We start from the raw sequence: 24991 nt of genomic DNA on the forward strand, positions 1-24991 counted from the left end.
CAGACCAATCTGCCCACAGGGCATCTCTGACAGTGCATCCCGCAGGGAATCCTTAAAGTCTGCCAACTCACCGCACCCTCTTAATGGCTTTAGTTGTTCCATTTATTTGTTTTGTGAGTCTTCTGACACTCTGCAGTCACTTTTTTCTCAGATATATTACCATCTATCTCATTTAGATTATTATTTTCCTGTCTAAATTTTCTTCTATCAGCTGTGATTCCTGTTCTTTCTTCCTCTGCAGAGCAATATTTTGGTTTTCAAAAGATTCCCCAGATGAAGTTTCTGAAAATGTGAAACATCGTCATTACTAATATCCCACTTTAGCTACTCTCTCACTTCTTCAGCATGTTACTTTTCATGAACTATCATGGGGGGGGGGTGCTGTTTATATCTGTGGTTCTAATAAAAATCCTTCACTTCTTGGCCTTTTTATCACATCAGTTTCAATATGCTTCCTTTCTAATATGCTTTTCAATGTTTTCCATTTCTGCAATGTTATTCTCTTTTCTTTTTGTAACATTTACCATGACACATATATCCTTAACTATCCTTGAAACTGATGAAGCCATGGATTGAGAGACGAAAGTACTTAGTGTTCAATGTGTATGTATATTAAACTTGTTTGGTTTTATTTTATTTTATGGATTTGTTTAGTTTAGCCTTTTGGGTTGATTTAGTCATATCAATTAATACAGGTTTATTTTCAGCACAGATACTTCATCATATTAAATCCCGCTTTTGGCTTGATCCCAGGCATTTCTGTTTAGGATTTTAAAAGCTTCTGAAGCATATGACTGGCCTGCTCTTTTAAGATATCTTTTGTTGTAACTGTCTCTATCTTAACCAGTGTTTCTTTATCCAATATTTGTTCAATAACATCTGTGAATCTTGACATTTTTTTTTTTTGTTGGAATGAGCTTTGTGTGTTTTTGTGTGTGTATGGTATGTGTATGTGTGTGTGTTTGCATGTTCTTGCTGTGTAACATCTTTGTGGGAATTCCTGCATAATAGCAAAAACACAATTTTTTTTCTTTTTTTTCTCTATTGTCCACGTAACATATTCTAATTGTCTTGTCTGGCCAATCAGTTTAACTTTTGTGGACAACTACCTTCTTTTTCCACAGTGGGTCAGTAAGATGAGGGCTTAATAATGAGGTAAGATTTCTGTCATTGATAGAGAATTCTACATTAGTTGTGTTACAGGCCCTAGCCCTAGTGCCTACACTAAGTTTGGGAAATTTTCTATCTTGCGAAAAATGTGTCACAATGACATATGTGTGTGTTGTATGTATATACATACATATATATATATATATATATTTGTGCGCGTATATATATATATATATATATATATATTTGTGCGCGTATATATATATATATATATATATATATATATATATATATATATATATATATACACATATATATATGAAATGTTCTCCGTATAGATTGTTTAATGACATTTTGGAAAGTCAGAGGATGCCTGAGGAGTACAGAAAAAGTGTTTTGGTACCTATCTTTAAGAATAAGGGTGATGTGCAGAGCTGTAGTAACTACAGAGGGATAAAACTGATCAGTCACAGCTTGAAGTTATGGGAAAGAGTAGTGGAAGCTAGGTTAAGAATGGAGGTGATGATTAGTGATCAGCAGTATGGTTTCATGCCAGGAAAGAGTGCTATAGATGCAATATTTGCTCTGAGAGTGTTGTTGGAAAAATACAGAGAAGGTCAGAAGGAGTTGCATTGTGTCTTTGTGGACTTAGAGAAAGCATATAACAGGGTGCCTAAAGTTGTGGTATTGTAAGTCAGGAGTGGCAGAGAAGTATGTAACAGTGGTACAGGATATGTACAAGAGTAGTGTGACATTGGTGAGGACTGCGGTGGGTGTGACAGATACGTTTAAGGTGGAGGTGGGATTACATCAAGGATCAGCTCTGAGCCCTTTCTTATTTGCAGTGGTGATGGACAGGCTGACAGATGAGATCAGAAAGGAGGCTCCGTGGACTATGATGTTTGCAGATGACATTGTGATATGTAGTGAGAGTAGGGACCAGGTTGAGGAAACCCTGGAGAGGTGGAGATGTGCTTTAGAGAGGAGAGGAATGAAGGTCAGCAGGGCTAAAACAGAATATATGTGTGTAAATGTGAGTGAGGGTAGAGGAATGGTGAGGATGCAGGGAGTAGAGTTGGTAAAGGTGGATGAGTTTAATTACTTGGGATCAACAGTTCAGAGTAATGGTGAGTGTGGAAGAGAGGTGAAGAAGAGAGTACAGGCAAGGTGGAATGGGTGGAGAAGAGTGTCAGGAGTGATTTCTGATAGACGGGTACCAGTAAGAGTGAGAGGGAAGGTCTACAAAAGGGTAGTAAGACCAGCTATGTTATATGGGTTGGCGATGGTGGCATTGACGAAAAGGCAGGAGTCCAAGCTGGATGTGGCAGAGTTAAAGATGTTAAGATTTGCACTGGGTGTGACTAGGATGGACAGGATTAGGAATCAGTATATTAGAGGGTCAGCACAGGTTGGACAGTTTGGAGACAAAGCAAGAGAGGCGAGATTGCATTGGTTTGCATATGTGCTGAGTAGGGATGCGGGGTATATTGGGAAAAGGATGCTAAGGATAGAGCTGCCAGTTAAGAGGAAAAGAGGAAGGCCTAAGATAAGGTTTATGGATGTGGTGAGAGAGGACATGCAGGCGGTTGGTGTGAAAGAGCATGATGCAGAGGACAGAAAGAAATGGAAACAGATGATCCACTGTGGCAACCCCTAACAGGAACAGCCATACATATACATATATACACACACACACAGTTTTGTTTTCTCTGCATAATCAATGATCAATGTGCAGATTCATTCACCAGGATACAGATGTTTAAGCACCACAGGGGAAAACAAAAAACAAAATGAAGCAGCCTACACAGGAAGAAGTTAAGACTCAAATGAATTTATTGTCAAGTATCGGTAGGTACCTTCATGTGTCAGGCCCTATTTTATTAACTATAGATTTTTTCTTCATGGTGAGAGTTAATAGAATGGTAAAGCACATCACAAGACAGTACCCGTCAACACTTGAGGATGAATTAAGTTTAAACTTACTTCTTCTTCCTTTGTATTTTCCCTTGATTGATGTCCCATGAAAACAGTTTACAATTTTCTGAGGACGGCTAACTCAGCAAGTGTGATAACTTTCTGATACTTTTTCCTAAGATTCGTGTAGGTTGCTCTGTTTGCACCACACTCCTCTCATTTCTACTTGACTCAAGCTTCGTTTCACATAAAAGTAGTCTGAGCTCTGTTGTCATCCATAACTGTCTATCAGCTTTGTTTTAGTCATACTGTAGAGGTTTAAGGATGTCCAGAAGAAATGTTACAGCTGTAGTAGGTTTGAGCTGTTGAAAACTGGACTCTAATCTATTTTCTCTAGTTTGGTATACAGCAGCTGTCTACTTCTACAATATCTACTTCCTAGTGCTTAGAAGGTGATATGGGCTTGTTATATGGCCAAAGCATTAGAAATGGGTGTGTGGTCAATTACACTGGAAGAAAGCTATTTTCTATAACTCCCAGGCCTATTTTTCATAATTAATTCATCATTATTTAGTAAGGTGAGTGGCTCAACATGATGCGCACTCACCTTTGATGCTGTAAGATCATAAGGCTGTTACTTCTATTCCCCCGAGGTGCTTGGACTAATTTACCAATACTGACACTGCAATGCAGCATGAGGAGGTGCTGCAGTGTGCAATCCTTCACATGAGACATTAAAATTGCTGGTGCTAGCTCAGATGGAGGTACAATATCCCATGCCACGTAATAAAAAAACGAGTAGGGAAAGTTCCTTGGTGCCCCAGCCAAATTTCCTGTAGTCAGTATGAGTATCGCTTTATGTATATCCTGAAAAGAGGCCAATGGAGTACTGGGACTAACCCAGTCAACAAAATATATGCAAATAAAATAAAACTCAAATCAGTATAAGTCTTTTTTCTTTAGATGGAATTAGGTGTGGTGGGCTTAGAAATTATTTGGGAGATACTTAAGTAAATCAAAATCTTTCTGCCCCATTACATTCTGGCCTTAGAATATTAGTGCCACCCAGCATCCTTTTCTTGCAAGAAAGGAAACGAGTTCTAAAGTTCTGTGAATTTAGCTGTGCTACCACAGCAAAAGTGCATTTAGACATACCAATACATAATCTGGCAATAAACTAGTTATAACCATACTCATCAGTGTCTACAGCTGAGCATAATTTGAAGAAGTTAATATGTTTTTTTTTTAAGCAACAAAGTCTCTCGTAATGGGATGATCACAAACAATAAGATATAGATATCTGGGGCATACTCGATAATCCACTGCTTAGTTTTATCAAACTTTGTACATGCTGCCCGAATTCATAAGCCCTGTTTTAAAACTGTGTAGCTTTTCACTGTCTTTTTTACATAAAGAATAAATCTGCAAATTCAACAATTTTAGATGGTGGTGGCTTCGGATGTGCTTTGGTTAAACTGAACACAACCAGCTAGCAGAAGCAAATGTGACAGTCTCTAAGATGGGTACCTGAATAAGCTGAAGTCTTATATGTTGTACTGTAATATACATCGTTAAAGAATGAAACGAGTATTAATGTGGGAAGGAAAGTAACTGCATGAAGACCAATGGAGATAACAGAAGATAAGTGTCTTTGTGGAGTACAATGTAGCTGTTGGAGCAGTGGTAACTCATATTTGATGAGCTGTAGCAGGCAGTAACGGAGGAAAAGTACTGTAGAACAGAAGGTAAGATGAACTTGGACAATATAAACCTAAGCCTAAACTACATTCTATAAGTACATGTCAACATGTCTATAGGAACTCAGGATCAACAATTCAGTACAACTAGAAAAACACAAAGTACCTGTGTAACTAAGAAAGGGCAGGGTTATTCTACTGATTAAATGCATCTAAATAACTATATGCAAAAGACATGTACAGTCAACAAAAACTTAAAAAAAAAAACACTGATCTACATAAATGAAATACTGCAAAGAATGTGGCACTAACAGCTATAAAAGCTAACTTCAATATATTTGTTTAATCTGCTCAGCCAATGAATACACTGTCACATGTAAGTGTTTGCTAATTAATGAGTATGATATAAACATAGCAAACACAAAACAAGGCAAGCAAGATTATGACAATTGTAGAACTAAGGCAAGTCAGTTTACAGATTAGTCACAGGTCTGTTACTGAATATCTAAACTCATGGTGTGGTGCTGTCCTCTAAACTAGATAAATTCTCATTTCAAGCGAAAGCACTTTCAGAATGTGGCCTAAACAGTCCTATTCTGAATATCTGCTTTAAGATGAGCAGAGAAAAGATTATAGACAGGCTGTATTACTAACTTTTATATGCACTCAGTGTGTTTTTAAGTGATTTATGTATTTCACAGTAAGTTATTTGTTGGACGTTTTGGGCTGTGTGTGTGATGCTTCATCAAATGCACTAATGGCTGACTGTTTGACTTAATTTGTTTCATTTAATGTTTGCTTTATTATATGATAACACTTGTTTCACTGTTGTGCAACATTTATTTATTTGCTTATTTATGTAACATTTACTTACCAGGAACGTCTGACTTGGAATGAACCAATTTTTCAGAGGCCTGGAGAGGAAAGCTCCAAATGCATGTCTTTTGTAATGTCATGCAACAATGGAGGTAGTATATATAAGAAAATGTATGGAGGTAAAGTCCCTCCATGTAAATACTTGTTCTGAATGTTAGTACTTGAGCTGTCCAGGATCATACATAGATCTCACTCACTTTCTTACAGGTAAAGGTGAAAAAAAATGAAAGAGCACTGTATTACACTGAGATGTTTACTTTTCATATATGTACTCCCTAATGAAATGTCAGCAATTGGTACACTGAAAATACAGAAGAAAAATGAATGTTGAACATTGCGTTTCTACTTTAAACTGCTTTTTTGGAGTGGGTTAAGTCCCCTTGGACCATGATGTAGGTGGCAAGAACACAATCTTAGAACTTATATATATGAAGTCTGAGACTGCCATACTTCAGAAAAAACGGCATATAACGAGCAATGCCCATCTTGGAATTAGCATATGTAAGTCTGTTTTTCGGCCATTCAGTCCCTGCATTACAGGACTGGCTATAGTGGGTTCTGACATTTCAAATGATTACCACTTCACATATCTGAGATGTTAAGAAGATTTTGAACAGTTCAGGAAGAAATGTATGTTGCTCAGAATATATATATATTTTTTAATGTAGCATGTTTTCTACTGCTTGGGTTTCAGAGGGAACTGTAATGTAACTGCATTTCAATGGTTTGTGATTTCTTTGATTTGACACAGACTCAATTTTATGTTAATTTATGAGTGAAATTCACTAAGTGTAGCTCTTATTTGTTAAATTTCAAATTTCTTTAAGGATGGAATGACCATAGCTGAATGGCTGAATAAGCAGAATAACCAATGCATCTTCAATTCTAATAGTTAACATTCTGAATGACTTAGGGAAATAAACAGTAAAATGAATCAAACAAGATTCTGTTCATGGAGAAGAGGAAAATTTGAATGAAATACATGCATCTGTTCAAAAGAGGGCAAATCATAAAGTGCTGTTTGCAGGGACAGCTGCACTTTGCTAAGATGTATTGATGGCAGTAGATCTGATTTGACAGGGTGACTGATGTGGCAGAACAGTGATTTGGCCATTTCTGATTATTCAGCAGCTACTAAGCTGAAATGAAGAGCACTCTGATCTTTATCATGTTTTGTATAATCTGTATGTCACAGAATAACTAACAGAATTAGTTTTACTGCACATCATAATGGATGTTCTACACACATACCAGGATTGTGCATATACTACATCCAGCGAAGGCATGCCACATACTGCTTTTCTGTGCACCTGAGCATATGCCAAAAGAAAAATAAATTCACTTGGAATGCCAAATTCAGATGTTTGGTTAGTTCATGCACTTCAAAATAAGTTTAAAACATACTCAAGAATCACAAGAAAAAAGCAAATACTATCTATGGTTGTGTGATGTCATTCCTGTCCATAAGCACTAGGTCCAGTCCTGGGTGTCCCAAGATAATTTCTTCAAATAAATCTCCTGTAAAAAGCCATTCATAATGATGTTAATTTCCAAAACTGCAAGGTGAAAGCTCACAAACTCAGTCTGTAATCAACTACTACCATCTTTGTAGTACCTGTCATGAAGATGACTTTTCTCAGACCTCATCCAGTGTTAATTTCAAGTATGCAAGAGTAACATTAGACTGTGGCCCAAGTTCATATTATTTACTATTTATTTATTTGCGTTTGTTTACCGCGATGGTCCACTGGGCCAAAATGTGTCCATTTTCAGTGGAGGCCTGGGGAGAAAAGCTTCAGATCTATGAGGATAACACTTCTCACCTTAATCCACTGTTGTTCTATGGTCCTGATTTCCATTTCCACACAAAATACAGCAACATAATATAATTCCTCATTCCCCCCATAAAAGACAGAGTTTCCCTGGATGACCAAGGTCCAGATGCAAAACTCTATGAACTATAACACCACTGCACTCAACAGATGCATGTGTTTTAAATAATACTGTGAAGCCAACAATTTTATTTCAGTGATGCTGCATTAATATCTGTATTATTTGTCCCACTTCCTATTAAGTCCCCCCTTCTTGATCACTTTTTCTGAGGTAAATTTTCCTATCTATCCATTACCAATCTAGTAGACCATTTGTCTTTCTCATTCCTCTTCGACATTTATTCAGTATACTACGAACAGCATACACACCTCAAAAAGCAAGGAAAACCTACTGATGCCCAATATAATATCATACCTACATCACCAAGCCAAAAATAAAGAACACTGTTAGATACAAAAACATTAGGTAATAATACCATCTCTGTTGGTGTCCATTTGCCTGAAGATTTTCTCAGTCCTTTTTTCTGGTGTTGATTCATCCTCAGGCATCTTCATGACTGAAGAAACCATCTTGTAAATAGCCTAGGTAAAATGACACAATAAAACAAATTAAATCTATATGCCAAAGCATACTGCTTGTATTAAAATTGTTTCAGGAGAAAAAAGAAATGTTAAATGATGCAACACAAATCAACAATATTAATTTTCTGAAACAGTTAAGTTTTGTAGTCAGTGTTTTGTAATTGGACATTTTACACGGTAAATCTAGGGGATGACCAATGAATCACTCGCTCTTCAATATTATTCTTGAGGAAATATATTTTTCTGAAAATCCTGAATGCAGGAATTCTAAATATACTATCACAGACTAGTCACTTTTGTGTTACATTGCTCTTAGTGTACTGTGCGGCTCTTTTGAAGGTATACAAAATAAAAGAAATACACAGTTTCAAGAAATATATTTCAGGCAATGATCTGTCTCTGTAGAAACTTTCAACTATGAATACACTATGGAAAATGACAGTGCCTAAAAAGGACTGTACAGTGCACACAGAGTAACATCTCTGCAGCTCTGTGCTGTACGGATGGCTCTGACACCTGACGTGTGTGACAATCCAGTAATCTCTCTCAGCAATGTCTACACATTTATGAGATATTTTACATCACAAGGTTGTAAAATCTCTTTAAAAAATCAATCTTTGCATAAACATTAATTGCAGCAGTTGATGTAAAATGTCAGCTCAAGAGTAGAAAATATGGGGTGTACGTGAGTCGGCAGCTATCCTACTGTTAGCATATAACAACAGTACATATAATTACAATTAGGACTTAAAACTAACTTCTGCTACAGAACTCAATGTATTAGAAAAAAACATGCAAGTCTAGTTAAAGAGTTTCTTTAATTTGACCTACAGACCACATACTGTGGTTTCTTATCTCCTTAAAAAGTTTCTAAGCATAGAAAAATGTACTGATTTTTTTTTCTGAATAACAAGGCAGTCTGTAAATTTACATATCTGTCAAAGTAATTGTCTGTGATTCAGAAAAGGTTACTGCAATGAGGAAGCTTTAACACATCCAATTTCTCCTTTGTGGTAAGCTGTTTCATTTCCTAAACTGGCATACTGTTGAGTTTTTCCTTCTGTAAAGGTCTCAGTATGGAGGGTGGTCTCATGGGAAGAGTTATATGACAATGTGTCAATCTGGGGGGCAGCTAATACTAATTAACCACAGGATCATCCCAGGAAATGCAGTGGCTACTAATTGACATGCCAAGTGAGAACTGCTTGGTCATGTAAAAGTTCGCTATTGGAGGAAAAAAGTGACCACCATAAAAACAAGGTGGTTACCCATTCACTCCTATGGGACTAGTCATGGTTCAACTAATTTCAGCGAAGACATGGGGTTGCAGATGTGTTAGTGTATGGATGTGTGTGTGTGTGTGTGTGTGTGTGTGTGTGTGTGTGTGTGTGTGTGTGATAGAGAGAGAGAAACAGCAGGTGTGCTTATGTGTGTGTCTACTTAGGTGATCACTCAGGGAGGGTGGTCAAGAAGGGAAACAAGTGCCTGGATGTGTGTATGTGAGTGCTGGAGCATGCATGCGGCTGAATGGGTGTTTACATGACTGTGATCAATTGGGGGGACTTGTTTGATGATGAGTGCAAGTGTGTACTTGGGAGGAATGTCAGGGACGGTGACGGAGTGTGTGTGTGTGTGTGTGTGTGTGTGTGTGTGTGTATGTGTGTGTGTGTGTGTGTGTGTGTGTGAGGTGCCTTTGTCAATGAGATGCAAGGGTCACTGGGGAGAATGCTACTGCTGTCAGTTCTGAGAGGATTAGCATTAACTAGTGTATGACTCAAAGGCATGCTAATGGACTGATAAGGAGGTTTTTCAAATTGTGGCCACAACTGTCTCTGAATTGCATTTTCCTCACCTGATGGTAATTGACCAACCTATTGCAGGTAATTACTGTGAGCAGTAAGCCTTTTTTTGAATTCTAGAGGCTGAAGAAGTAGCAAAAAAAGAAAGAAAAATAAAATGTCATCTAAATAATAAATAAAAACAGCTATATGGATAACAATTAAAATCACAAAATTATCATTTGTTGCTCGTTTTTTTGTTTTAATCATAAAGCTGTTGTGAAGTTTTTGTTTAATGTCACTGAAATGCTAGGGGTTGTGTTTTTTTTAATCTGGGAGACTATTTTTATGTTTAATAACATGCTGATGAAAACAGGGGGAGGAGGTCAAAGTATACTGTACTACAGACTCTGGGACAGAATTCCAAGTCTCTATGTACACTGCCTTAATTTATAACTGGTCATTGGTATACCTATGACGGTTTGATTCAGCTGTTTTAACACTTTCTTCACCCTGTGATTCCTCAAGTTTCCCAATCCCCTTCCTTATCACTACCAGGAAGCACAGTCATATAGCTGAATGGCATCTGTGATCTTGAGATGCACAACTATAACATGAAGTAATGAAAATATGTTGACTCTGGTATTCACCAAATATGGCAAACATTATCTATTTCATGGTGTTTCATTTTGTTTTTAGCTGTGCAACTGAAAGTGTGCATATTTATTTACATTTACGTATAGATATTTACTGAGATCTTCTACTGTGACATTTAAAGAGGGTAACCCAGGAAGGATGGAAGAGTCACAGTCCTCTGCAAGGTGTGTGTGTGTCTGTGTATATGAGAGAGAGAGAACACTTTTATTTTGAATATTTCCCGACGAGACCTGCATTCAAGAAGATAGGTTTTCAGCAATTTAGGCAGCATGTTCTGATGTGTTACTATCTCAGTGTCAAGTTTCACCATGATCTATTTCTAGAATTCTCAAGGAAAAGGTAGATTTCCTAACAACTTAATTTTAGCTATTCCTTTTTTACTTCAGATATTACTAGTTTCTCTGCAGTCTGTGGTGTTACTCATTCAGACAAAAAACAAAACAAAACTATTTAGCTGCTCAAAACTGGCATAAGTAATTCAACTCTGTTTTGATTCTTTTATTTTTGTATAAAACACTTTCCACTCTATCTTAAATCACATGTTCATCCCTAAATTCATGATTGATATTCCATAAATAAATTACTTCTCTTCTCCTCTTTAATCAACCACCCCCTTGTGCAATCTACATATCATACACTTTTTCTATATAAATCCTTCTTTATAAATTTGAAAGTTACATATTTATTTCTAACAATATTATTAATCCATATTATATCATTCCCAAGTCTTTCTGTCCTCCAATGAGAACATATGTAACTTGCTTAACTTCCGTAGCTGTGAAAGGTGCGACAATCCCGCGACCATATTAATCATTGTTTTCTGACTTTCTTAGTTATGTCAGTCTTTTATTGTATTTAGTCTACAAGACTAACCAAAGCTATGTGCAAAGGTAAAAGCTCAGTTAGCTTTGACTGCTGACTTTACAATCTAGCTTGCATAAGCTTTACAAGAATTAAAACCCCTGCATTTGTTTACTCTTTGTTCCTTTTCAAAACACCAACCATTTAAAATTAATTTGCACAGTACCTCCACACCTGTATCAAAGTGCATTCATTTGTGTGAATTCTTATGAAACTTGATGTGAATGGTTGTCTGCTCTAGTCACGCCATAAAACAAGGTCTAATTAAGCATAATATTTTTGCATTTAAGAACGTGGTTTAAAGTGCGTTTGACATTGTGAGTTTATGACAAAATCAATGAGGAGAGGACAGTGATGAGGAGAAGCAACCAATTTCAATGAGGGACACTCAGGTTGCTTTAGAAATTAATATGGTAGCTACATAACTTGTCAGCTATTAGAATATGTGCCTACCGTTCTTAAAATAAGTAGTTGGTAAGCTAATGTCCATATTATATATGTTGGTACTGTTTTGGTTACTATACAAAATATTTCATGTATGTGATATTTCAAATGAGCTTAGTAGAAAAATGTCACAGGTTATACTCCTGCTGCGCCTGTTTCTTACGATTACTTTTCAATAAAACCTAACCACAATTTCAACTGTATACTTAACACGATAACACAGAATTAGAGTACTGTCTGCATTTTCAGAAGGAAGGAAAATTTTTGGTATCCAAGTTTTTTCTTGGACAGCTATTAGTTTTTACGGTACTTGCGTATTATTGCAACCAGATGTTTGCGGTCACGAAATTCCCATACTTCAACTTGTGTGAGGGCATGAAACACTGTAAGGTGTTTTCAGAAGTCCTTATTGTTGAGGGAAAAGTTTGCGTTACCTTCGGGTACAGAAAAAAATGTACATAATTCTCTTCCTGATCTGCATGCATTACAAACGCACGCTTTAATTGTCATAGCTGACAAATGGGATTTTGAGTAGTGGTTTTGGGCTCCAATTTCTAAAAGGGGTGTAACAGCAAGTTTTAAGTTGTGGCCCTATATTGTGTGGGTTACATTTCCCAAACAAGATTTATTATTATTACTACGACACAGAGCAGAAGGGATGAATGCCTTCACAATGAGTTACTGTTGTTTCCTACACTATGCGTGTAACGTTTTTTTTCTTTTTTAAGATGTCTCTGTCCTCAGAACCTTACATGCACGCAAAACATGAAGAAGATTTCTTAAGTTGATTTATCAAGTTTTGTTTGCTGCATACTTGGCTTTGTGAAAGAATTGCAGTGTAGCGTGAAGATGTATAAACATTGCCATACACACGTCCTTCACATGACTGAGAGGGAGCAGCCCTCCGTACTGCAGTGCTCATTCTCTCTGCCTGGGAGAGCATTTTCCCCGGGGATGCAAATTTGACCATTATTCCTCTTGGCAAGTCCTAAACCAGCTGACAGAATAATAGATGACACTTGGCACTAGCCTTTTCCACACTAACATTGCTAGTTTTGCGAAACCATTGCAGAGTGTGGCACGGCCCAAATCTGGTTGCGATAATACGTAAGTACCGTTTTTACAATATACGAAAAAATTATCTGCTGATAAAGTTAAATCCGGTGCATCACATATTACTTCAGTAAGGTACACCAGTTGTTTAAGTTGTTTACTCCCTTTAAATTCATATGGGGAGGTTTTAGCACTATGACAATGGTTATGCTCAAATAGTAAACAGTATAAAATTACCAGCAAAGGATGACTAGGTTTAAGTGCATTTCTGTTTCACAAATGGATAGGACAGGTTACTAATAGCCGACAAGAAAGTTTACATGTAGAATAATTATGAACTGTAAGTTAGAGTTATCATACATTGTACTGATGAGCATGCAATTCTAATTTTGTATTACTAAAGTTGGTTATAAGAGGGTTGAGAGCACTTAAAAAAGGAATTTTTAACCTCAGACAGAATACAGATGGTCAGGCTTCTACTTTTACTATCAGATATTGTTTTAAATAACAACATACCAGATTACCATTATAACAAAGTCAAAGTAAACTTTATTGTCCATCAGATATACACAGCATTGCAAGCTGAACGAAATATGTTGCTTTGGTCCCCGTGCAAGACATAACAATGAACACATAGTTTGAGTGACAGTAAGACTAATGCACATATAGTAATAATTAAAATATTAACAACACAATAAATTACCACAACTGATCATGAAGACATTAGACAATATTATACTAGTAGTAAAGACTATTCCCAGGATTCATGAAGCTTGCGCCAGGTGCAGGCATAGCGTCGGCATTCTAACACCAAATATGGCCACCAAGCGATTCAGGTACGAGCTGTTTCCACGTGCACTACCTGCGTATGCTACGCCCGCACAACTCCTGAGCCTTGTATGCTAATTATCCCATGTGCAGCAATTTAGCATGCAAATGAAGGTATGTAGCGATTCAGGAAGTGGTGCAGGCATAGTGTAAGCATGCAGAAATGTAAACCGTAGAAAATGGTTTACATTTTTGCAAACATAAAATCGGACTATGACAGCCGACCAAACACATGCATTATAATGTTAATATATGCCAATGGCTAAATATTTAGCCACTGGCATAAAAAAAACATGTAAAAAATATAAAATTAACATTTAATATACATAGTCGCACTATCGCGACGTGGAAGCGCAGGGCAGCGGTGTGCAAAGGGGATCACAAGGAATATATAAAAATGTAGAATAAAACCGCAATGAAACACATATCACGATTTCCCCATAATAGTCAATGGCAGGCATGCTACACCATACTCATGGCGCAAGGGTTGCTAAGGGGCAGTGGCAGTGTTATGCACAGTAGCTAGGAATTAGTTGGCAATGCCATGCAAATGAGAGGAATAATAGTGAATCGCAGATTCCCCGCTGGTGTAAGGATGCACCTCACAGCGTAGCGTTATAACACCGAGGTGAGCCCTTGAGATAAAGATGACATCAAGAAAGGGGTGCGTCGCCATTGCTGTAAGCACATTGGAGCATTGATAAACCGGTCTGCCCCAAGCTAAGCAAAGCTGCAGGATAGGGGTGTGTCGAATTGCCCATAACTATGCTTAGCTGAGAGTACACAAGTTAACCGAGTATGCATGTGAACGGAGATGAAAACGCGCACAAACCTGATAAAAGGGTATGTGCGTCGTGCACTGCAGCTGAAACAGGAAGGATATAGGAAAGAAATAAGGAAATGCTGCAGCAGTGAAATTGGAGTACAAATGACTAACACCTAGGAGCCTACAGTGGGCCATTGACAACAGCTAACAAGGCTGCAAGCAGCTACCTGCAGAACAGGGAAGGGGAGGGGCTGTACTGCAAAGAAAACAGCAAAGTGTCAAAGCAGAAAGTACAGTTGTGCACACTTAACATAAATGTAGATGTTTGAGTGTATTCTCTGTTGCAGTCATTACATTTGGGTAATCTGCTGGCAGGTTGCCCTCAGTTGGCCTGAATAACAAAGTCATGGGTCTTGCATCGGTTGCTGTCTCCTCTTCCATGACGTCAGGTCATCAGGGGTATAAAACATGCAGCCAATGCCAATTTAATCAGTTTTTCCTGCCCTAGATGTCAGGTGCCCCCCTAATGGGGAGCAAAAAAAAAAAAAATATATATATATATATATATATAAACAGTAAATATGTAAATGCACCTTTAGAAACATAAAATTTACCTTCAACTAAAAGCAAATACACCACAAAGGCTTTTGAGTATAGTCAAGGAAAGAAAAGGTATTGAATGGGGGATGGCTGGTGGGTAACCCGGACTGCAACAGTGAATACACTCGAACATCTACATTTATGGTAAGTGTACACAACTGTACTATGTTCTTCATGTTTCACTGTTGTAGTCATTACATTTGGGTAGAATCCCAAAGCTATGGATGGGAGGATGGAACTAAACAGCATTAGGAGCAGCTATAAGGCCCTGCAGGACTGCAGTGGCAAAGCCTGCCCTGGATTTAGAGAAGAGAGGTAAATTATAATGCCTTGTAAACGTATGAACAGAGCTCCAAGTAGCAGCTTCTAGAATGTCTCTGGTTGGGACCCCTCTGAGAAAAGCTGCTTAAGTAGAGGCAGCTCTGGTGGAATGGGATCCGATTCCTTTGGGCACAGGTTTACCATGGTGCAAATAGCAGAAACTAATGCAGTGGCTTATCCATTTGGAAATAGTCTGCTTTGATATAGCCTTCCCCTCTGATCCTGCAGCAAATGCTACCAGTAGTTGCTCAGACTTTCTTAGAGATTTTGTCCTGTTTAAGTAGAATCTTGGTTGTCTGTGTACATCCAATGAATGCAGAATCTGCTCCCCCTTGTTCTGCGGATTTGGGAAAAATGTTGGCAGGTGAATGGTCTGGTTAAGAGCCACACTGGATACCATTTTAGGCATAAAAGAAGGATTGGTCCTGAGGGCCACCCTGTCCGGGTAAAATATGATGAAAAGCTCCACTGCCATGAGAGCCTATAGTTCTGAAACCCTTCTTGCCAAAGTGACTGCCAAAAGAAATGCTGTCTTCCAAGATAGAAGTTTTATATCCGCAGTAGCTGCTGGTTCAAAAGGAGGCAGGGTGAGTTTTTCCAGCACAAAATTGAGATCCCATGCAGGAGTTGGTGCTCTCCTGGGAGGTCTTAGGTTTTTGGCCCCTCTGAGATACTGTTTAAGCAGTGGATGAGAAAAGAGGGGAGGCTCTGTATTGTAATGAGCTGAGATGGCAGAGGCATGGATTTTTATTGAAGAAAAAGATAGGCCCTTGTCAAGCATCTCAGTTAAGTATTGTAAAATCTGAGGAATATTGGGCTTTGCTGTGTCTATTCCTTGTGCTTGGTTCCAAGCACAGAATCTCTTCCATTTATCAGCATAAGATTTTCTAGTACTAGGCCTTCTGGCTTCCAAACTGACATCCATCACAGATTTACTGAGAGATGTGGTTTGAATAATTAGTTGATTAGCCATGCTGCAAGATTCAGAGTTTGGAGCGGAGTGTGCAGAATTTGATAGTTCTGCTGAGACAGTAGATGAGGTGTTTGAGGTAAGTACCACGGAGGAAGGTGTGCCATATTCCTTAGAAGTGGGTACCAGTGCTGGCGAGGCCAGTTCAGAGCAATTAGGATCATTTTTGTTTTTTCCTGTCTGACTTTTAGTAAGATCTTGGAGAGTAGAGGCAGAGTGGGAAAGGCATGGACTGACAGATTTTTCCAGCTGAAGGATAGAGCATCCAGTGTCCATGCTTTTTTGTGATGAGTTCTTGTGCAGAATTTGTCCAACTGATAGTTTTGGGGAGAGGCAAACAGATCTATGTCTGGGCTCCCTCACTTGTGTGTTAAGATGCTGAAGATTTGTGGATCCAGTTTCCATTCGTGCGGGTACATAAGATTTCTGTTTAGGTCGTCTGCCAGAGTATTTTGCTTTCCTGGCAGGAATTAAGCTTGAAGATGTATTCGGTAAGTCAAGGCTGCGTTCCACAAGGCCATGGCTAGTCTGCAAAGGGGGTAGGAATGTGTACCCTCCTGCTTGTTTATGTACCACATAACTGTGATGCTGTCCATCTTTCTCAGTAATTGTCTTGGATGAAGTAAGTCCTTGAAGGCTGTCAAAGCATTCTGAACAGCTAGCATTTCTTTCTGGTTGATATGCAGATGCAGTTGGTTTGGGCTCCATTTGCCCTGAATGCATCTCCCTGCCAGGTGGGCCCCCCCAAGCATAGTCTGATGCGTCTGTAGTTAGGGTTTGGGTGGCAGGGGGTAGAGTGAATGACAGTCCCTTGTTTTGGTGACATGTCTCTGTCCACCAAAGAAACCCCTGTTGTAGGCAGGGAATGAGAAGAATCATTGTTTCCAGGCTGTGACAATGTTGACTCCATAAACTTTTTAGGTACCATTGAGGTTTCCTCATATGCAGTCTCGCATACATATGGAATTAGTAAAATGCAGGATGCCATGAACCCCAAAGCCTGCAGAATTTGTCTTGCAGATAACTGGGTTTTTGTTGCCATTTGTTTGAAGTATGTTGTCAGTTGCCTTTGTTTGTCTGGCGTGAGGTAAGCCATCTGGGCAGTTGTATTCAAGCTTGCACCCAGGAATGTAATTATTTGAGGGGGTACCAGTTGTGATTTCTTTTCGTTTATGGTGTACCCTAGGCATGCTAGAAGCCTTTTTACAAATGCCAGATGTTGAAGTAGAGTGTCCTTGTCCTCTGCTTGAATGAGACAATCGTCCAGATAAGGATAAAATGCAATTACTGGTGCCAGGCACTTTGTAAAGACCCTGGGTGCAGTAGATAAGTCAAAGGGCAGTGCAGAGAATTGGTAAAGCAAAAAACCTGCTTTGAAGCAGAGGTATCTTCTTCATGATTCCCTTATTGGGATATGCAGGTATGCCTCTTAAGTCTAGAGTTACTAACCTAGCATTCTTGTCTAGCATAGGCAGTAGCTGTTGTAAAGTCAGCATTTTGAATTTTGGAATGTCCAGGAACGTGTTTAGAATCGATAAGTCCAGTATTGGAAGCCATGAATTGTCTTTTCTGGGTGTCAGGAAAAGTCAAGAATAAAATCCATGTCCTTTTTCCTTTTCTGGTACCGGTTGAATAGCCCCCATATCCATGAGGGACATGACTTGTTTCTGGGCCTCTGCCCACTGGTTTTGTGGCAGATCCGGCCATCCATTTGGAATTGGCAAAGTATGGAAATAAAATCTACACCCCTGGGATACTATGTTTAATACCCACTTGTCCAGGGTAATTAACTGCCAATTTTGAGCATGAAGTGCTAGTTTCCCCCCCAAGGGGGCTGCCAAAAGATAAGTGCTTGGAGATGGTAGAGGAAAATCATTGAGATTGCTTACTGTAGGGTTGTGCTTCGTTTCCTCCAGATTTGGAGGTGGAGGCACCCCATTGCTTTGACCTGTGAGAACCCTGTGATTGACATCTGGAGCCTTTTGAGCGCCTGGGTTTGCCCTAAGTGGCTCTGTTGGACACAGGAAAGGACCGATTTTTAGTAGGCCAGTGTCTACTGAACCTGGGTGGCTGCACTTGCAAGTAATCTTTTACAGTTTGCATGGATTTAGCTTTGTCTTCCATTTTCTTTAAAATCTCTTCTGCCTTATTACCAAACAGAGTATCATGCTGCAAAGGGGCATCCAACAATTTAGCTTTAACATGATCAGGCAGATTTTGCAGCTTGAGCCAGGGATGCCTACTAATCACAGATCCAGTAACGGCGGCCCTACAGGAGGCCTTCAAGGAATCAAAACCACATTGCAAAGTATTCTTTCCAATCTGTTCTGCTGAATGCAATAAATCCTGTAACTCTATTTTCCACACAATCAGAAATCAACATAATTTTCTGTTTCAGTAAGCCCATAATATGCTGTTGATATTTAAGCATATGAAACTGGCAGTTTAAAGCCCTGATTGCCAAGGTTGCAGACATATAAACCTTCTTACCCCATCTATCCAGCACCCTGGAATCTCTATCCGAAGGGGTAGGATTTTTGGCTGTAGAAGCCTTAACACCCTTGGGACCCTGAGAAATAGTTTCAGGATTAGCAGCAGGATTTTTGAAAAGAAATTTGTGGGAGTCAGGAACCCTGTAATATCTGTCTGGCTTACTAGGAGCTAGAGGCAGGGAATCAGGAGCCATGCTTGATTCCGAGAACACATCATCAACAATGTCTAATACAGGTGGTATTGCCAAACCCATGATCAAGGTAATGAAATTCTCAGCCATTTTGATCATCTGTTTTTTAGGCATAGGCACCTGAGCACGTGGCTCATGCGTCAGTTTTTTAGACGTAGAAGTTGTTTTTGACCTTGGTTTTGTTGCTGGCATCGGTTTAATGTAAAAATGTTGAGGCCTGAAAACACCCTCATAAGCCGGTGCCTGCTCAGCGGCTCTGGACCCATCCAAGGGAGAGACATCTGCGGTTTCAATACTTTGCGAATCTCACGGCATACCAGACTCCGAATGGGTCTCGGTAGAGGCCTGCGACTCAAAAGTAGTGGGAATCAGGGGCTGCGAAGGTGCCTCACTGAGTACTGGTGAACCGGCGACTGGCTTAGGAGAAGCTTCGTCATTGGTTTTGGACCTCGATGGTCTGTCTCTGTCTTTTTCTTTGTGTTTTTTATGAACTCCAGTAGTCGGATTGCTAACCGATGACATTTCAGGGGAGTTGAATCTTGAACCAAAATATTTAGAAGCAAAAATATACTGACGCTTAATAGTGCGTTGGTTAAATTTAACACAAAACCGACAGCAAGGCACATTGTGATCAGGGCCCAGGCAAAGAATACAGTACAGATGAAAATCCTTATGAGGTATTTGCTTTCCACAAGTAATGCAATTATTAACTTTTACTGACATCGGTAAGGAGCAAGAAAAAGTTTCCCCAATGGGGTACTTAGCTTTAGTTTGTAGACTTCGGTTCTGAAACTCGAATATGAAAATTTCAGGAGTCGGCCAACCGGCACTTGCGAACTGCTTCTGCTTCGGGCACCGCGCGGCAAGAAAGACGGATTAAAATGGCATCGGCTGCATGTTTTATACCCCTGATGACTTGACGTCATGGAAGAGGAGACAGCAACCGACACAGGACCCAAGACTTTGTTATTCGGGCCGACTGAGGGCAACCTGCCAGCAGATTACCCAAATATAATGACTGCAACAGTGAAACACGAAGAACATCTAAGGTGATATGCAGAATATCCGCTACAAGGCACATTTCACCATGACTGGGTAGGGAAAGTACAAAACAAGAAAGACGGCAGGTGGATGCATGCCTGATAATGGGAGGGGATCCAGGTCTAAAAGTAAATTAAAGGGCAACAGATTAATCAAGGCAGGCAAGTAGATCTCCACAGTAAAGGCCCCACACTTGCAGTACTCATTGCAAAACCCATAATTAAGACATGCAGCAGCTGGAATAGTTCATACACACCCGCTTACATCAGCAGCATCCATAGCACAATACTATAAATTGTGAATGCACCTCACACACATTTGTGTATTCCCATACACTCTGCACCAGTTGTGTATACAGACAAGGAACTTTTATTATGTACATATTAGGGGCTGCCATAGCTTTGATCCACCAGCATGTGTTGGAGACTGACGGTGGTGTGGAGGATGATTCACACGACCACCGCAGGCACCAGAGGAAGAGGAGAGTGTTCAGACCCAGGGTAACTTACCAGGGGCTACATGATCTGGAGATAGTAGAGCGTTACAGGGTGGACAGGGACACCCTACATCAACTTGTGGAGCTGGGCCAGAACAAACAGAGGGGAACCCATCCCAGTGGATAGGAAGGTATGTGTAAGAACACTCAATACCTGAGAATACTAGCTACAGGTACCTTTCAAAGACCAACTGGGGATATAATGGGTATCTCACAGGCATCAGCATCCGGGGTACTACACCAGTTCCTGGATGCCATGTTACCACAAGCCAATGAGCACATATACTTCCCCCGAACGCAGGAGAAGTTGGCCAGCAATATGCGTCTCTTCCACCGTGTGGCAGAATACCTGGAGGTACTGGGTACAATAGACTGCACGCACATACACATCAAGTCACCACCCGGTGAGCAGGGTAGGCTCTACATAAACCACAAGGGATACCCCTCCATCAACTGCCAGGTCGTGTGCAATGCCCAGGGCATTATCATGGATGTGTGTGCTGGCTATGTACACCAACTGACTGTCACATTTGTTTTCAGTAGTGAGGAATGTCTGTAGTACAATGTATATTCTAAACACCATAACATTCGTACATATCGCAGATGCCTTAGTGGTAAAGTCAGTGACTGTGGTGTTCATAGTCCCGGGTTAAAGACCTGCAAGGGCTGTTAGGTTATTTTGAGGGCCAGAATAAGGGCTTCTGGATGCAGGTGGATTAAAGCACTCTTAAGCAGTTGTAAGCGGGTTTCCATGTGTTTGCGCAACGGTAAGCGGCGCTGAAACACGGTAAATGGAGAAGAGCTTCACACGTTTGATCTTTGCTTAACGTCACACAGATCACAGGCAAACCTGCTCACAACCACGTAAATGTGCATTATTCACACTTTCCCTACCAGTGCCTACTCTGAGAGGTAAAATAACAACACCTTCCAGTAGTAGAACCCGCAACCATGTACTCCATCCTCAGAGTAACCTAACACTAAGCTACCTGGGATGTACCTATTCCAGTTGTGTATGCAGACTGGTTAAAACACAAAAGGGAGGAATGTGTTGAAATAGACCAACCCGCCATGTACCCAATTAAAGGTGTATGCTTATATATATATATATATATATATATATATATATGGAGAGAGAGAGATACATAGAAACATGTCGATATATACAGGTCTACATATATATGTAGATACATAGATAGGTTAAAAACATCTACACATCTATGGAGGTACAGATTAAAGTGTGCAATAATGTATATATCTATATACATATACACACACACATATATATATATATATATATTTATATATATACACACACACATACATGTCTGTAGACAGCATCCAAAGTGGTCATATCTGAGTATAACATGGACCATAGCAATCCCACATTCCACCCCCCCCCCCCAAACAATATGAACATAACATATGAAGAGTATATGCCAATACACTATTACAAATATGTTCTATGGACACAGTCACCAACACAACTGCAATGACTGCAAATATCCATGATAGAATTACATAGACAGCTTTCATTTTGCAAATCTTTATTACATTCCGATGTATTGCCAAAAGGATTCAAGGACTAACAGTACCCGCATGCTATACAGGAAGCATTTAATAGTGCCTTAATGAATCAGCCTGCAATTACCATAGTATTAGTCCACTAAGGGATAGGTGTTCACATAGGGAAAGAACACCCACACACATATAGACATTGTATAAAAAGGGGTTCCTACACACCTGCATGTGCTATGTACACCCACCAACATCTACCCTACAACTGAAATAATTACATCAATACATACTGTCATACCATAGCCAATTATGCAACTACTGTACAACATCTGCTGAAACCTTAACATACCTGGACACAGACACACTAGAATGGCCCTATGTGAAATAGTTGCCGTTATACAATTGAACAGCTGCTGATGTAACAGTGTTTTTATGAACTAATCCCGTTTCAGAGGGTTGAAAGGTTCGTACACCAGGAAGTTTTACAGAGTACTGATTATTAGCACAGTATGATACACAGTAACACCAAACTAAATATGTCTGGTAAGCACACTGTAAACCCCATAACATTATATGCATACCTATGCAGCCATGAGCTAGTCAAACAACCTGGCCAGACTGAAACATATGTAGAAGTATTAGGTACAGACAAACCCTGCACAAGTAGCAATGTTCAGAAATATAACAGCAGTACTCACATTTAGACCAACTCCTCTAGGCATTACACACAATATATTACTGTTTGTCACCATACAGCTGTTGCAATAGATTCCAAACAAAACTTCCATGCTGTCTTCCTCACAAGTAAGGCAAAGGGACAACGCCAAAGTGGAGTACTCAATTATACTCCACTGTAGCCATGGTATTGGCTAAGACAGTAGCAGCGCAGCTGATGTGCATGTAATTAGCTACTTAGGAACACCAACTGGCCATCGGGATAGCACGTTACTGATCTGTAACTATAAAAGGTTGCCTTGTCACACATTCAAACCATCTGTATCTACCTGTAGGACAGTACAAAACACTGAAAGATGAACCGAAAATGAGTATTACACTAGTTAATAACACCTCTGATTACTATGTATAACATGTAGTATGTCTGTGTATGTAGTACCTGGACTGTAAGAATTACAGTGTAATCAATGCATATAGTGGAAATAGCTATCTTGTAGCGATGTATTGTTGAGCAGTAGTAATGCTTGTAGTATTCTGTGTGTGTACTGCTGTAGGTCACACGGCACACTCCACACACACCACAAGGAATGATATGGGCTTGGAACTCACCAATTCGCTTCAAGCCACTGTCAGTGTCAGGATTGGTCCAACAAGTATGTGCTATAACAGGGGGGATAGTATATGTCGATATATTGTGGAGTATATGACATCTATGGGTGTATGTCATATGGGATAACACTGACATGTGAAATAAGATGGCCATCACAACCATTGGACTGAACATGTGTACACATGGCCATGGAGGATGGCCAGAGACATGAAGCAACACACACAGTAGAAGTGATGTATATATGTGTACACCCTGTTGTACATTGGCTCAACACAATACAACTATGGCCTTTGTGTAATGGTGATATTGCAGATGTGAAACACTAAACATCATACAGGCCTGTGCACAGATTGTGTAGGCATAACATGAAACCATCACATAACATGTCTTGAACATCTGGAGTGTGTCACGACATGGAAGCATTCACCTATACAGTATCCAAATACATACATGTGTTGCACAACATACACATAAATCCACATCAAGCTACAGATACAGTACATTCACCTTGCTGGTGTCAGACATCACTGTCATGCCTGCTCCTCATGTGTGTGAGGTACACAGATGGCATGTGGGACATAGAGCACTTGTAAGTTATCCATGTGTGGGCATATTTGCCAGGTATCAGTAATATGGCTGCAGATGTGCAGGGGTGTCATCCGTATACCCTTCTATGACCTGTGTCACACATTCCACATTAGGGTTTATTGTGTATACACTTCGGTGACGTGGGTCACATTCCACATTAGACATGTATTGTATGTGAACATAGTCATGGCTATGAACTGTGTCAGTAGCTCACACTGTATAGTAATTGTGAAGCCACATGATGCCCTGCAATGGCTATGCACATCAGCTCAATGTGCAGTATATCCCTGCATATTTGTAGGGTGGACATACAGCATTGCATCAGCTAGAGGCCCATGTTAGTATAACACGTCCCTGCATTGAGACACCATTACCATACTGTAGATTGGAAAGGACACCATTGTGTTACACATGTATGCATGTCATTCAACACGTCAGCAGAAGACATGACATACTACATGTGATTGGAAAGGTCATATGCCACACAGCAGGACAGTGTACTGTAAACCACACAGCAGGACAGTGTACTGTAAACCTGTGCTGGTCTGTGGCACCATTGGAAAGTAGGGACAGCCATGTCAAACGTGTGTACAGCCACATGCACAATGTCTACTCTCAGCTCAGGGGTAGGCGGAATAATGTTGAACAGACATGCACTGCTTTGGGGGAGATATGCAAGCTAGGGCTCAGGCAAACATAGTATGCAGTCGGCATACCCTACTGCTCATGTCCTCACACATAGAGGCGGTGGCCAACACAAAGCATCAGTGGCAGATGTACAAAGGTTAGCAATAGTCTGTTAACATGTGGTGTATGTTACACCCACCATGGCAGTGCAGTGCAATAGTGCAAAGTGCATGCATTGTGTTGCAGGTATGGGACATAGGCTACTAACACAAATGGTGCAATACAGGTATGTATGCTAACCACCACTATAATTATGTAAGGTGCGTGCCATCTCCTATACCACATGCATGCTGTTGTGTGCAATTCAGGGATATATGACAACTACCACTATAATTGCCTAAACTGAAACTATAATTGTCTAAGCTGAATGCCATCTGCCATATCACCTGCATGTAGCATGTGTG

General features: G+C 39.8%; 1 protein-coding gene across 4 annotated transcripts in view; it reads right to left on the minus strand.

The window, feature by feature from the left end:
- The window catches only part of NCALD (neurocalcin delta), a 1186843-nt gene that overhangs the window by 86598 nt on the left and 1075254 nt on the right, over positions 1-24991 (minus strand). For all 4 annotated transcript variants that reach the window (XM_044065662.1, XM_044065663.1, XM_044065664.1 and 1 more), the window contains one exon: positions 7906-8011. In XM_044065662.1, coding sequence (XP_043921597.1) covers positions 7906-8011 — 106 coding nt within the window. The remainder of the gene's footprint in view (positions 1-7905; positions 8012-24991) is intronic.

This window comes from Protopterus annectens, chromosome 3.part0, assembly GCF_019279795.1.
Source record: "Protopterus annectens isolate FY-2018-M chromosome 3.part0, PAN1.0, whole genome shotgun sequence".
NCBI classification, from domain to species: domain Eukaryota; kingdom Metazoa; phylum Chordata; order Ceratodontiformes; family Protopteridae; genus Protopterus; species Protopterus annectens.